Source organism: Kogia breviceps, chromosome 7 (assembly GCF_026419965.1).
Source record: "Kogia breviceps isolate mKogBre1 chromosome 7, mKogBre1 haplotype 1, whole genome shotgun sequence".
In the NCBI taxonomy this organism is placed as follows: Eukaryota; Metazoa; Chordata; class Mammalia; order Artiodactyla; family Physeteridae; genus Kogia; species Kogia breviceps.
In genome coordinates, this window is record NC_081316.1 from 99,773,080 (window position 1) to 99,787,813 (window position 14,734).

At 35.9% G+C, this 14,734-nt stretch overlaps 1 protein-coding gene across 12 annotated transcripts in view; it reads right to left on the bottom strand.

Annotated features, from left to right (window-relative positions):
- The window catches only part of ARHGAP20 (Rho GTPase activating protein 20), a 140,842-nt gene that overhangs the window by 38,578 nt on the left and 87,530 nt on the right, over nucleotides 1-14,734 (bottom strand). For 11 of the 12 annotated variants that reach the window (XM_067038908.1, XM_059069455.2, XM_067038911.1 and 8 more), the window contains 2 exons: nucleotides 13,894-14,043; nucleotides 544-585 (listed from right to left, as the gene is read on the bottom strand). In XM_067038908.1, the coding sequence (XP_066895009.1) occupies nucleotides 544-585; nucleotides 13,894-14,043 (192 nt within the window). The remainder of the gene's footprint in view (nucleotides 1-543; nucleotides 586-13,893; nucleotides 14,044-14,734) is intronic. The other variant, XM_067038906.1, reaches the window with a different exon arrangement.

The window sequence follows — 14,734 nt, forward strand, 5'->3', positions numbered from 1 at the left end:
CTAGACCAAACCAAAACAATGGCCTTTTATTTCTCATTGAGCTCTCCAGTGCAGTATATATCTTGGTCGTCTCCATGCTTGGGAAGGGAGAGAAAGGAAGGACTATGGGAGTAAGAGATGAACCTCAATTGACCATTTTAGTCTGAATGCTCAAAGGTAGGGAAAATAATTGAATTTTGTGGTCCTCAGCAGAAAACCTCCATGTATGGAAGCTTAATACATGCTTTGAGGAAACTGTTAGCTCCACATGGCAGGTTGGAGACACCAAAAGAGATGGGAGAGATTGACTAATTTCTGTCTAGAATGATCTAACCAGACCTCAGTGTTCTCCTTCCTAGTAAGAAAGAAATACATGTAATGACAGAACATTATTTACAGTAAGTAGTTGCTAGTGTACAGTCTAAACAGCTTATTTTGAGGACAAATGAACAATTTCTACTAAGGCAAAGGGGGATAGTTTGGGGCACATCCTTGCAGAGAAAAATTTAATTCATTCAACTACAACTTAAAGATTAAAAACTATATATATACTGGAAAAAATACCTCTGAAGGAGAGAGAGCCATTTGTCCTTCTGTTCTGGAGAACTACAATCAAAGAAAATGGGAGACAAAATTAAACCACACAAAATACTTATTTCTAACAAATTAAGATAGTCAATCCAAATGAAATATCAATAACCTGCTGTTATTGATGTGGGTGCACACAACTGCAACCCTGGCATGATTGTGTTCTGAAGAACCCTGAAGTGAAAATGCCCATTAGGCAGAACTACACAGCTAAGTGTAGTTTTATTAAAACCTCTTGGAGAGATCCAAGACAGACCCACTTTCTTACTTTATGGCTCTTTTACAAGTGGTATCCTGATAGTGGAAATACTTGATTTGGAATCCAAACACCTTGTTTCAAAAATATATGCAAGATATATCATCATGGGCAAATCACTTAACATCACTAAGCTTCGATTTCCACATCTGTAAAACTGTGCTAATTATCTCAGAGTGTTTTTGTAGTTTTAAGTGCCATGCAAATAGAAAATATGCTTCATTTGAGATTAAAGAGGTTAAGGAGAAATCTGGCACATCGATGGAAATATCTTGGCCCAGAAACCAGTTGGTTGTCAGAAAAAGAAACACTTATTTCTCTATACATATGGCAGAACTATAATTTAGCCAATGAGTTCATAGAACTTATTCTTAATTACTATAATCCTCTGATTAAGATCAATTCATTAACAACTAAATAACAATTATTAATTTTATTGCTGAAGTCACTGCTGCATTTATATATACTACCAAATGTAAAATAGATGGCTAGTGGGAAGCAGCCGCATAGCACAGGGGGATCAGCTCTGTGCTTTGTGACCACCTAGAGGGGTGGGATAGGGAGGGTGGGAGGGAGGGTGACGCAAGAGGGAAGAGATATGGGAACATATGTATATGTATAACTGATTCACTTTGTTGTAAAGGAAAAACTAACACACCATTGTAAAACAGTTATACTCCAATGAAGATGTTAAAAAAAATATAAAAACAAAGTTTATTTCTATATGGACTTATTGCTCATTAGCTTTTAAAATCATGTTTCTAATCTTCTCAAAGAAGTTGGAAACCCTAGTTATTTTCTTGTTCCAGAAAAATATACTTAACAAATATTTGTAATTTCTTTGTAGCTTAGCAATTTTCTCCATAAGCAATCTCCCAGAATTGGTAATCAGAAAGTGCATTATATCTCTTTTGCCACTGACCAATTTTCATCTTTCACAACTCCTGACAATCTTTGATGTCTTCTCCTTTCATAAACAGAAGATTTTCTAGGTTCATTTATGTCAAATATTACATTTACTTAGCAAAAATCTGTGTTGAAAAATAGATGAGTTTTCCTTAGACCTTAAAACTTTTTTCAAAGCAATTAAAGAAAATTACCCCTTTAAACACTTAGTATTTTTTGAACTTTTAATTGACATGTAAGACACAAACTGTACAATGCTTAAATGTACTGTTTGAAGAATTTTCACAAATTGAACACACCCATGTGACTAGCACCCAGATAATGAAACAGAAAACCACCTTGGAAGGTCTCCCTGTGTTCCTTTTCAGGCACTAGTTCCCATTATACTGACTTCTAACAAAATAGAATAGTTTTGTTTGTTTGGATACTTTATATAAATGTAACCATATAGTATGTACTATTTTGTATCTGGCTTCTTTCATTCAACATTGTATTTGTGAGACAACCATATTACTGCATGTGGTTTTAGCTTGTTCATTCTCATTGCTGTATAATGTTCCATTGTTTGAATATGTAGCATACAATTACTTTAAAATAAACAAATTATGAAGTGCATCAGGTTAATTCATTGACATTGATTTGGTAATCTTCTTATATTTTCCCCATCTCCCGCTCTATGCAAGAATCCAAGACTTTTCTTTCCTTAGTAATTATTCATCTCAGGCATTTTAACAGAACTAAAAATGGAAGTACTCCAAAATCAAGGTTAGCTCTGAGTTTAATAAACACCTATGTTAAGAGCCAGGAGAAAATTCCCTCTAACTTGGGAGGAGATGGAGTCTGTTATCCCTAAGAGGTAGCTGGGAACCATATGTCACTCAGTTGAGGTGCCTAAAGAAACAGAAAGTCCCCAGAGGAAATGGTTATAAGGAGCAAGTGGGGAGGCTTGTTCCTATGCACCAAAGTTTTTACATCAGCTAAGATACCTGCAGCCCACAAGTGTCAAAGAATCTGAGCATCTCAGATGTCAAAGAACAACTCTGGGCATAGCAGAGACAATGTCAGCAGTGGCCACAAAGAGACTGAAGGTCAGACTTTTCATCTGTTTTGAAGACATCACAGAAGTCTCCCATATCCTGGTTCTACCCTAAGAAAACAGGGGTTCCGGTAAAGAAGAAAATTTAATTTCCTAAAAGCCTGGCAAAATGGGGGCTCAAGGTAGGTTTTAATTTGATCTATACATAAACAGGCTTTTGCTGCATACCCAAGTTTGCAGAATAAGATTCATACTAGGTACCTAATTTAAAATATTATTCTTCTGATTCTTCCTGTAGATAGATCTTTGTCAGATTTAAATACTTTCTGTATCTTCTAAACAACGTTCCCATCTTACTATATAGTTATCTTAAAATTAAGGTCCAGTTCCTATTTTTCTGACAGATATAGATCCTAGGTTTGTGAATCAGGGTCCAAGTAGTGATAGAGATATGACATTCCTTTCAGCCTTTTTCAAGATGTGGTATCTACCCCATTTCCAAAGGTAAAGCATGGGAAGTTCACATTTATTGGCTGCTCTTTCCCCAATCTGACTTAACTGGGAATTCCTTACAGATTCTGACAGTTGATTGTCAGTCTTAGATTTCAAAGCTATTAGTCTACATTTTTGTTTCTTTATAGATATTAGAGTGACTGGCTATGAAAGACTGCTTCTCGAGATGCTAGCCTGATAGCATTTTAAAGTAATCATGAACTAGATTTTCTTAGTATTACCTGATATATAAATGATTTCTGATGTTCTTTACTCTTTGGTAAAGATATGAGCCACTCTCATTTCACTTCAGGCTGAAAAATTTCTGTCAGCATTTATTTTTTTGTAGTACAGTTCTGCTGTTGATAAATTCTTAGAGTTTAAAAATTTTTTTGAAAGATATTTTTGCTAGATATGCTATTCTAGGTTGAAAGCTTTTTCTTTAAATGCTTTATTTTTTAACTGAAGTATAGTTGAATTACAGTATTATATTTAGGGTATACAGTACAGTGATTCAGTATTTTTATAGATTATATTACATTAAGAGTTATTATAAAATAATAATTATAACTCCCTGTTCTGTTCAATATATCCTTGTTGCTTATTTATTTTATACAGGCTAGTTTGTATCTCTTAATCCCACACCCCTAATGTGCCCCTCCCCCCTTCCTTCTCCCCACTGGTAACCATACTTTGTTTTCTGTATCTTTGAGTCTGTTTCTATTTTTCTATATCCATTCATTTGATTTACTTTCTAGATTCCACATATAAGTGATATTATACAGTATTTGTCTTTTGTTGACATACATCACTAAGCATAATATTCTCAAGGTCCATTCACATTGCTGCAGTTGGCAGAATTTCATTCTTTTTTATGTCTGAGTAATACTCTAGTGTGTGTGTGTGTGTGTGTGTGTGTGTGTGTGTGTGTGTATGTATATGTAAATATACACCACATCTTTATCCATTTGTCTGTTGATGGACACTTGTGTTGCTTCCATATCTTGGCTATTGTAAATAATGCCATTATGAACATTGGGTACATGTATCTTTTTGAATTCGTGTTTTTGTTTTTTTTTTGCATATATATCCAGGAGTGAAACTGCTGGATCCTGTGGTAGTTTTTAGTTGTTTTGAAGAACCTCCATACTGTTTTCCACAGTGGCTGCACCAATTTACATTCTCACCAACAGTGTACAAGGGTTCCCTTTTATCCACATCCTCGAAAACATTTGCCACTTGTGTTCTTGTTGATGACAACCATTCTGAAAGGTGTGAAGTGATATCTCATTATTGTTTTGATTTGCGTTTCTCAAATAATTAACAATGTTGAGCACCTTTTCATGTGCCTGCTGTAAGTCATCTTTGGAAAAATGTCTATTCAGGTCTTCTGCCTATTTTGGGATTGGGTGTTTGTTTTTTTTGATAGTGGGTTGCACGAGCTGTTTACATACTTTAGATATTATCCCCTTGTTCATCATATTTTCAAATATCTTCTCTCATTCTGTAGGTTGTCTTTTTGTTTTGTCAGTGGCCTCCTTTGCTATGCAAAAGCTCTTAGTTTAATTAGATCTCATTTCTTTATTTTTGCTTTTATTTATTTTACCTTAGGAAATAGATTCAAAAAAATATTGTTACTGTTAATGTCAGTGTTCTGCCTATGTTTTCTTCTATGAGTTTTATGGTTTCTGGTCTTGCATTTAGGCCTTTAATCCATTTTGACTTTATTTTTGTATACAGTATGAGGGGATATCCCGATCTCATTGTTTTACATGTAGATGTCCAGTTTTCCTAGTACCACTTATTGAAGAGACTTTATTTTCTCCATTGTATATTCTTGCCTCCTTTGTTGTAGATTAACTGACTGTAGGTGTGTGAGTTTATTTCTGGGCTCTCTATTGTATTCCATTGATCTATGTATCTGTTTTTGTGCCAGTATCATGCTGTTTTGATTATTGTAGCTTTGTAGTACAGTTTGAAGCCTGCTAGGGTGATACCTCCAGCTTTATCCTTTTTTCTCAAGGTTGCTTCAGCAATTTAGGGTCTTTTGTATTTCCATATGTATATTAGGATTATTTGTTCAGTTCTGTGAAAAATGTCATGGGTATTTTCATACAGATTGCAATACATCTGTAGATTGCTTTGGGCAGTATGGTCACTTTAACAATATTAATTCTTCAAATTGAAGAGCATGGGATATCTTTCCATTTCTCTGTATCATCTTCAATTTCCTTCAGTGTTTCATAGTTTTCAGTGTATAGGTCTTTCACCTCCTTGGTTAAGTTTATTCCTAGGCATTTTATTCTTTTTGATGTGATTTTAAACGGGATTGTTTTCTTGCTTTCTCTTTCTGATAGTTCAGTATTAGTGTATAGAAAAGCAACAGATTTATATATATTAAGCTCATATCTTGCAACTTTGCTGAATTCATTTATTAGTTCTAATAGTTTTGGGTGGAGACTTTAGGGTTTTCTATACATAGTACCATGTCATCAGCATAGTGACAGTTTTACTTCTTCTCTTCCACTTTGGACGTCTTTCATATCTTTTTCTTGTCTGACTGCTGTGACACAGACTTCCAATACTATGTTAAATAAAAGTGGTGAGAGTGAGCATCCTTGTCTTGTTCCTGAATTTAGAGGAACAACAGTTTTTCACCATTGAATATGATGTTAGCTCTGGGTTTGTCATAATGCTCTTTATTATGTTGAGATATGTTCCCTCTAATCCAACTTTGATGAGGGTTTTTATCATGAATGGATGTTGAATTTTGTCAAATGCTTTTTATGCATCTATTGAGATGATGATGTGATTTTTATCTTTCCATTTGTTAATGTGGTATATCATACTGATTGATTTGCAAATGCTGAAGCATCCTTGTGTCCCTGGAATAAATCCCACTTCATCATGGTGTATGATTCTTTCTATATACTGTTGGATTCCGTTTGCTAATATTTTGTTATGGATTTCTGCATGTATAGTCATCAAAGATATTGGCCTGTAATTTTCTTTTTTTGCAGTGTCTTTTCCTGGTTTCGGTATCAGGGTAATGGTGACCTCGTAGAATGAGTCTGGGAGTGCCCCCTCCTCTTCAATTTTTTGGGATAGTTTTGAGAAGGATAGGAATTAACTCTTCTTTATATATTTGGTAGAATTTTCCTGTGAAGCCATCTGGTCCTGGACTTTTGTTTGCTACTAGGTTTTTTTAAATTACAAATTCAATTTCAGTACTAGTGATCAGTCTGTTCAAATTGTCTGTTTCCTCTTGATACACTGTTAGCAGGTTGTATATTTTTAGACATTTGTCTATTTCTTCTAGGCTGCCAATTTTTTGGACAACTGTTCACAGAGTTCTTTTATGATTTTTGTATCTCTGTGGTATTAGTTGTTATTTCTCCTCTTTCACTTCTTATTTTGTTTCTTTGGGTCCTCTCCCTTTTCTTCTTGGTGAGCCTAGCTAAAGGTTTATCGATTTTGTTTATCTTTTCAAAAAACAAGCTCTTGGTTTTGTTGGTCTTTTCTATTTTTCTTTGGTCTCTATTTTATTTGTTTCCTTTCTGTTCCTTACTAGTTCCTTCCTTCTGCTGACTTTTAGCTTTCTTTGTTCCTTTCTTTCTATTCCTTTAAATGGTAGGTTAGGTTGTTTGAGATTTTTCTTGTTTCTTGAGAAAGGCCTGTATTGCTATAAGCTTCCCTCTTAGAACTGCTTTTGCTGCATCTTATAGATTTTGGAGTGTTGTGTTTCCATTTTCATTTTCCTCAAGGTATTTTCTTATTTCTTCTTTGATTTTAGCATTGTCCCATTGGCTTTTCAGTAGCATGTTGTTTAGCCTCCAAGTATTTGTGCTTTTCACATTTTTCTTTCTGTAATTGTTTTCTAGTTGTTATTGGAAAAGATGCTTGATATAATTTCTATCCTGTTAAATTTGCTGACACATGTCTTCTGGCCTCGTATGTGATCTATCCTGGAGAATGTTCCATGTACACTTGAAAAGAATGTGTATTCTGCTGGTTTCGGTTGGAGTGTGCTGTAGCTATCTATTAAGTCCACCTGGTATATTATGCCATTTAAGACCACTGTTGCCTTAATTATTTTCTATCTGGATGATCTGTCCATTGATGTAAGTGTGGTGTTAATATCCCCTACTATTATTGTATTACTGTCAGTTTCTCCCTTTATGTCTTTTAATATTTGCTTTACATGTTTAGGTGCTCCTGTATTGGGTGCATATATGTTAATGAGTATAATATCCTCTTCTTTTATTGATCCCTTTATCATAAAATAATGCCCTTTTTTTGTCTATTGTTATACCCTTTTAAAAAAATCTATTTTGTCTGCTATGAGTATTGAGAGTCCAGTTTTCTTGTCTTTTCCACTTGTATGAAATATATTTCCCCATGCCTTCACTTTCAGTTTGTGTGTGTCTTTAGCTCAGAAGTGAGTCTCTTGTAGGCAGCATATAGGTGGCCCTTGCTTTTTTTTTTTTTTTTAAATCCAATCAGCCAGATATGTCTATTGATTGGAGCATTTAGTCCATTGACACTTAAGGTAATTATAAATAGGTATGTACTTATTGCCATTTTATTACTTGTTTTCTGGTTGGTTTTTGTAGTTCTTCTCTTGTCATTTCTTCTCTTTGTTTCTTCCCTTGTGGCTTTATTATTTTCTTTAGTAGTATGACTGTGTTCTTTTTAGTTTTTGAGTATCTATGGTAGGTTTTTGATTTGTGGTGACCGTGGGGTTCATATACGTTGACCTACAACTACATCTACTTATTTTAAACTGTAGTCACTTAAGTTCAAACACATCCTAAAAGATCTATATTTTTTACTCCCCCTCCTACATTTTGTATTTTTGATGTCATATTTTACATTTTCATATTTATCCCTTAACTGTTTATTGTGGTTATAGCTACTTTCACAATTTTTTGTCTTTTTATTTTCATATTAGCTTACTTAAGTGGTTGATCCTCAGTTCTTACTATTATTTGCCTTTCCTAGTGGAATTTCCCCTTTCCTATAGATTCTTACTTATTTTCCACTTAGAGAAAACCCTTTAACATTTATTTTAGGGTAGGTTTAGTGCTGATGAATTCTTTCAGTTTTTGCTTTCTGTGAAGTCCTTTATCACTCCTAAGACTCCAAATGATAATCATGCTGGGTAGAGTATCATAGGTTGAAAGATTTTCCCTTTCAGCGCTTTGAATACATCATGTCACTCCTTCCTGTCCTGTTTGGGATCCTCTGTGCTTCCTGTACCTGGGTATCAGTTGCTCTCTTTAGGTTTGGGAAGTTTTCAGCCATAATTTCATGAAATATATTTTCAATCCCTTTCTTCCTCTCTTTTCCTTCTGGGACTCCTATAATGTGAATGTTGGTAAACTTAATGTTATCCCAGAGATCTTTTAAACTTTTCTCATTAAAAATTTTTTTTCTGTTCTGATCAGGTGATTTTTATTATTCTATCTTCCAGGTCACATAGTCTGCTATTCCTTTTATTGTGTTTTTTATTTTTGTTATTGAATTCTTCATTTCTAACTGGGTCTTTTCACATTTTCTAGATCCTTGTTAAAAATTTTCACCATGTTCATTTATCTTTCCCTAATCCAGCTAATACTTTTATTATAAATGCTTTGAATTCTTTGTCTGATACATTGTTTATTTGTTTCATTATTTATTTCTCTCAGGGGTTTTCTCTTATTTCAGTTGAGACCAGTTCCTCTGCTTTTTCATTTTGCTTAACGTTCTCTGCCTCTGTGAATTTTGGTGAAACACTTACATATGATATTCTTGAACTGGTGTACTTATGTGGGAGCATCTCTATACAGACTGTGTGTGCCTGGTGCCTTTGGTGGGAGAGCTGGATTTGATGTGGATGCAAGTCACATTTTTCCTCAGTGTGTGTTGGCAGCTATAGCCTTGGTAGTGGGTGTGGCTGGAGATGGATAGGCTAGAGCTGAAGCTATGTGTGAGGCAGGACTTCCTCTTTGCTCAGTGGGTCTCAAGTTGCTGCAGCAGAAGCCCTGAGATTCAGTCCTGAGCTGGCTCTGTTCCCATTAAGTGTGTGCTTTCAATTCTCCAAGCACTGGGACCCTTGCTCCAGAGGGGTCAGTGCTGATGCAAGGGGGCCCCGTGTTGGCTCTTGGCTTATGTTCGCCTCAGACAGATATCTGAGCTGTCTCTAATATGCTGCCTGTGCAGGAATCTGCAATTGTTTTCCTTAATCTGCTCATAGGCAGCCTTGGGTCCAAGTTCCCTTTGTCCTTCTCCCTCCCTCCTCTCCACCTCACTGGGGAGCTGTACTGCAGGGCAAGTGGGGTCCATGTGAACTCTCTCCATATATCGAGGCATGAGCAATGGTGGACTGGCTATTGTATAGAGTTCTGGGCTGCTTCTGATGCACTACTTAAGTAAGTACCAACAATGGACACTGTCACCCCACCCAGATGCCACCCCGGGACCAAGTTGCCTTTGGTGGTCCAAGCTCTGTCTTTAGTCATGGCAGCTCTTGCTCCAGTGGGGAGTTGCCACATGGAGTAAGCAGGGCTTGAGCATTCACTCTGCCAGAGCCGAGGTGCACACTGAGGTGGTCATAGGAAACTGGCAGCCACTAGAGTGATCCTTTATCGGCCCTCTCCAATCTGCTTCAGGGGCAAGCCAGCTTGTGTGTGTGTGTGTGTGTGTGTGTGTGTGTGTGTGTGTGTTTCTGGGTATGGGTGTGCAAGCAGAGTCTAAGTTTTCCACAGCCCTCCTGTTAATTCCAGCAGTCCTCCAACCAGCCAAGGGGGTTGGTCTCCCCTGTGTAGGACGCCAGGAGTGGAATGCCCAATCTGTGGCTTGAACTGCTCAATCCCCAGGGCAGGTCTCTGCCTGTGTAATCTTCCTTCTCCTCTGAGTCCCTTCCCAGTGGCAAGGTCCCAGCCTGATCACTTTTCTTCCCTTCCTACCTGATTACGTGTGGATCTTTCTTACAGCCTTGGTTGTACAGAAGTCTTTCTGACAGTTTCCAGTTAGTTTTCAGTGAGAATTATATCACACATAGATGTATTTTTGATGTGTTTGTGGAGGGAGGTAAGTTCCACATGCTCCCACTCTGCCATCTTGATCAATCTAATGAGTCTTTAAACACTTTAAAGATGTCATTTCACTGACCTCTGAAACAGCCATAATTTCTGATGAAAAAAAGTACAGTGAGGCAAATTGTTGTTCCACTATATGTAATGTGTTGTTTTTATCTGGCTGCTTTCATGATTTTCTCTTATCTTTGGTTTATAGCAGTTTGTCTATAACATGAATAGGTGAAGTTTTTTTCACATTACTCCTATTTAGGGTTCACAGAGCTTACATTTATGTCTTTCACCAAATTTGGGAGGTTTTCAAACCATTATTTATTCTGCCACATTCCCTGTCTCTCCTCTTTCTGGAATTCCTGTTACATGTATGTTATACATTTTGGTTTTCCTACAAGTCTCTGATGTATTTTTCATTAAAAAAAATCTTTCTTTTTCCTCTCTTCCTCAGAGTGGACAATTTCTATTGATATACCTTCAATTTCACTGACTCATTTCTCTTTCATTTCCATTTTGCAACTAAAGCCACAGAGGGAATTTTAAAAAAATTTAAGATACAATTTTTAGTTCTAGAATTTTCATTTGGCTTTAAAAAATATTTTCTATTTCTCTGCTGAGATTTCCTATTTTTTCATTCATTGCAATTGGCTTTTCCTTTTACCTACTGAGCATAGTTATAAGAGCTGCTTTAAAGTTCTTTTACAGTAATTCCAAAAAATAGATCATCTCAGGATTGGCTTCTATTTGTTATCTTTTTCCTTTTCAGGTTCTTCATATGTTAAAAAAATTTAGATTACATTCTAGACATTATAAATGTTGTATTTTAGAGACTCAGTTTTGTCTTATTTGCAAAATAATGATGTTTTTGTTTTAATAGACAACTAATTTTATTAGATTCAAGCTGCAAACTCTATTTCACCTGTGTTGAGCAGCACCTCAGTTCAATTCTTTTAGCCTTAGTTTCAAGCTCCTTTAAAGTCTGTTCCATGCATGTGTGGTTCAGCATTCAGCCAGAGACTTAGGCAGAGTCTAAACAAAAAATTTGGAGCTTCCTTTCTCTGATACTCTTCTTTCTGAGATTTCCTCCCTCACATTCCTGTGGCTGTGGCTGACCCAGACTCTGTACTTTGGTGTTTCAGCCCAGAAAGACTGGGTTTTCGTCAGTTTAGTTGCCCTGCACCATGATCTGACTGCAGCCTTGCCTCAGGCTAATAATGCCTTAGAAACAGAAAACTTGCCCAGTGCTAGTGCTTCCCTGATGGCACAGTGGTTAAGAATCCACCTCCCAATGCAAGGGACACAGGTTCGAGCCCTGGTCCGGGAACATCTTACTTGCCACGGAGCAACTAAGCTCGTGTGCCACAACTACTGAGCCTGTGCTCTAGAGCCCACAAGCCACAACTTACTGGGCAAGCCCACGCACCTACAGCCTGCGCTCTGCAACAACAGTAGCCCCCACTTGCCGCAACTAGAGAAAGCCCACGTGCAGCAATGAAGATCCAACATAGCCATAAATAAATAAATAATAAAAGTTTTTTTAAAAAGTTTCAATTCTTCTCCAAAATCTGCCAACTTTGGTTCACTTTCCAGAACCTTCAGGGAGTTGCTGTTTGTGTTTTGTTCAGAGATTACAGTTGTTATCTATGGAGTGGTCAGTCTGTTAAGACCTCACTCTGCTGTACCAGAGTCCGAACTCTTCAACACTACTCTTTTTAAGAGTAATCTTTTAATTTTGAAATAATTTTAGATTTTCAGAAAAGTTACAAAGATTGAGTATAGAGAATCCCTGTATACCTCACACCCAGTTTTAGTTTCCTCTAATGTTATCCTCTTACATTATCATGGCACATTTGTCAAACTAAGAAACCAATATTGGCGCATTACCATTAACTATTGACTAAACTATTGACTATTCAGATTTCACCAGTTCTTCCATTAATGTTCTTTTTCTATTCTAGGATGCATTCGAGGATTCCACATAGCATTTAGTTATTATGTCTCCTTAGTGACCTTTTTTGTGTCTTTTCCTGGTTGGTTTTTTTTTCTGACCTTGACAATTTTGAGGCTTACTGGTCAGGTAACCCCACAGAACATCCCTCAATTTGGGCTTGTCTGATATTTTTCTCAGGAGTAGACTGGGGTTATGGGTTTGGGGAAGAAATACCACAGAAGTGAATTTCTCCTCATTACATTCTATCAAAGCACAGATGATATTCACACAACATCACTAGTGATGTTAATCATTCAGTTAAAGTACTATACCTTTTGAGGAATTACAATGTATGCAAAACTTGTTTCTACATTTTCCTTTCTTCTTAAAAAAGTTTTATGGAAACTCCTTGATTAAAGACGTCATGTAGTCCCACCCTCACTTGAAATCTCTTCCTTTCAGCTCTAAACTCTAAGATTAAACAATAGGAATTGATAATATCTAGAGAAGTCTGTCATGGAAAGGAAGATATGCAGAGAATGATACAAATACATGTTTCTTCCAAATAGGTTCTTAATATCTTGTGGTAGGCCAATAGTGCATAATAGAATTTAAAGGCATGACTTTCCCTTATTAGAAGATTAACAGCTTAAAACATTTAGTTATCTGGCTTTAGGATGGTACCTGAGGAGTTTGATGGTAGTGAGAAGAGAAGAAGTAGAAAGAAAAATGTGTGCATGAAATAAAGACCAGCTCTTTTAAGTGTAAAACAAATATTGGACTTGAGGGTGCAATCGTTCAAAATCTCACGTTTGAGTTTTGGTATGCTCACTCTGAACTGAAAAGTACCAATCAGCATGTTCAGATAAGAGCACAAAGATTCTCTATTTGTACATTCTCTAACTCCATCCCAGCCAAGGAGTGAGTCTTAGGAAACTGACTTTCAATCCTTGAGTCAAAAATTTGCTTTTGATTGTCACATCTCTATAGATAGCAAATTAGAACATGATGTGCAGTTAAGGAATCACATTATTTCATGACATTAAATGTATTTCTATAATTAAAAACTAGTTTTTAAGAAATTTGGGAGTGTAAACCAGTTATTCAAGCTTAATTGGGGCATTTTATAAAATTGTTTTCAGTAAAAGGTCTCTTTCAGTGGTTTAAAAAGCCAACTTGAAAGCTCAATATACAAAGAAAATACCTAAACATGAGAGAAGGGGATGTTGGGGGGGGGTGTCCTAGAGCTCTGACCACTCTATTCCTCTTCCATTGTCTTTGAGGTGTTTCAGTAGCCCCTTTAAAAATCACAGCTCAAAACAAGGTAAATGATTCCAAGAGTTCTCAATATTTACCATTACATTTCACATATTTTAATAAAAAACTCTTTGGGAGAAACATAAGGCATACAGGTGTCTTTATTGGGGGTGTTCCAAAAGATGAGTTATTGGCTTCTGAATACAAGTGAACTTATTATGAAAAGAGAATAGATGAATCAGAATAAAATATTTTTCTTTAAAAAATTAGGGGAACAAAACTGAATTAACTTTTTTTCTCTCCATCCTAGAAATTACATAGCTGACTGTATTTCACAGTAGCTAACCCATGTGAATACAGGACAAGCTATGGTTCTCACCTGAAAGTGGCCACGAAGTTCACTGTGGGCCAGCCTAAGACAAAGGATTTCAGGGCATTGGTGTTGCCTTCTCCCACTTCATCCACACAGCTTGCCGTCCACATGTCACTTAATTTTATTTTATTTTTTATCTTAAAGTTGTTGTTATATCTAGAAAGATAAAAACCAGACAGGATTTTTTGTTATTCTGTTTCTTAAATTTTATGAGAACTTCTATACTTGTGATAAGAGGACAGTTTTCACTAATCATGGGCAAATAATGTCTTATTCATTTTTCTTACCTTCAGTGCCTACCACAGTAAATTGTAACGTTTGGCTACCTTAGCCCAAAAAGGCCATTGAAACATTTGGTGTATGGGTCCTCATGTCTGCATTTATGGCAGCAAATAGCCATAAACTGGCAACTTTATTTTTCTATACATTAAGCATTGCATTTGGATCAAAAACCTAATTTTAAACTTACTGCTGATATAAAAAATTAATTCTTTATTATTTACAACTTGCTTGCTTATTTCCAAAAATATTTGAGTGGCTGAATAAAAGATTAAACATAAACATTATTTATGAAAATATTTATAAAATTTTCACTTTATATGCACTAAAAAATATAAACTGGAATTAATTAGAGAAATTTACAATGCATTTCCAACTGAGTGGTTACGATTTTCTAGTCTTTAGAAGCAAAGGTTATTTTAAATTTCCTTTTTAAACCATTTCCCCTTATATTATGGCTAAAATGGAAAAAACTATAGCCTAAAAATAGACCCTAAACTAAGCTGAAAATAAAAAGATGCCAGGAAGTATTATATTTAAGTAGAGTTGATACAATTAGTATTTATCT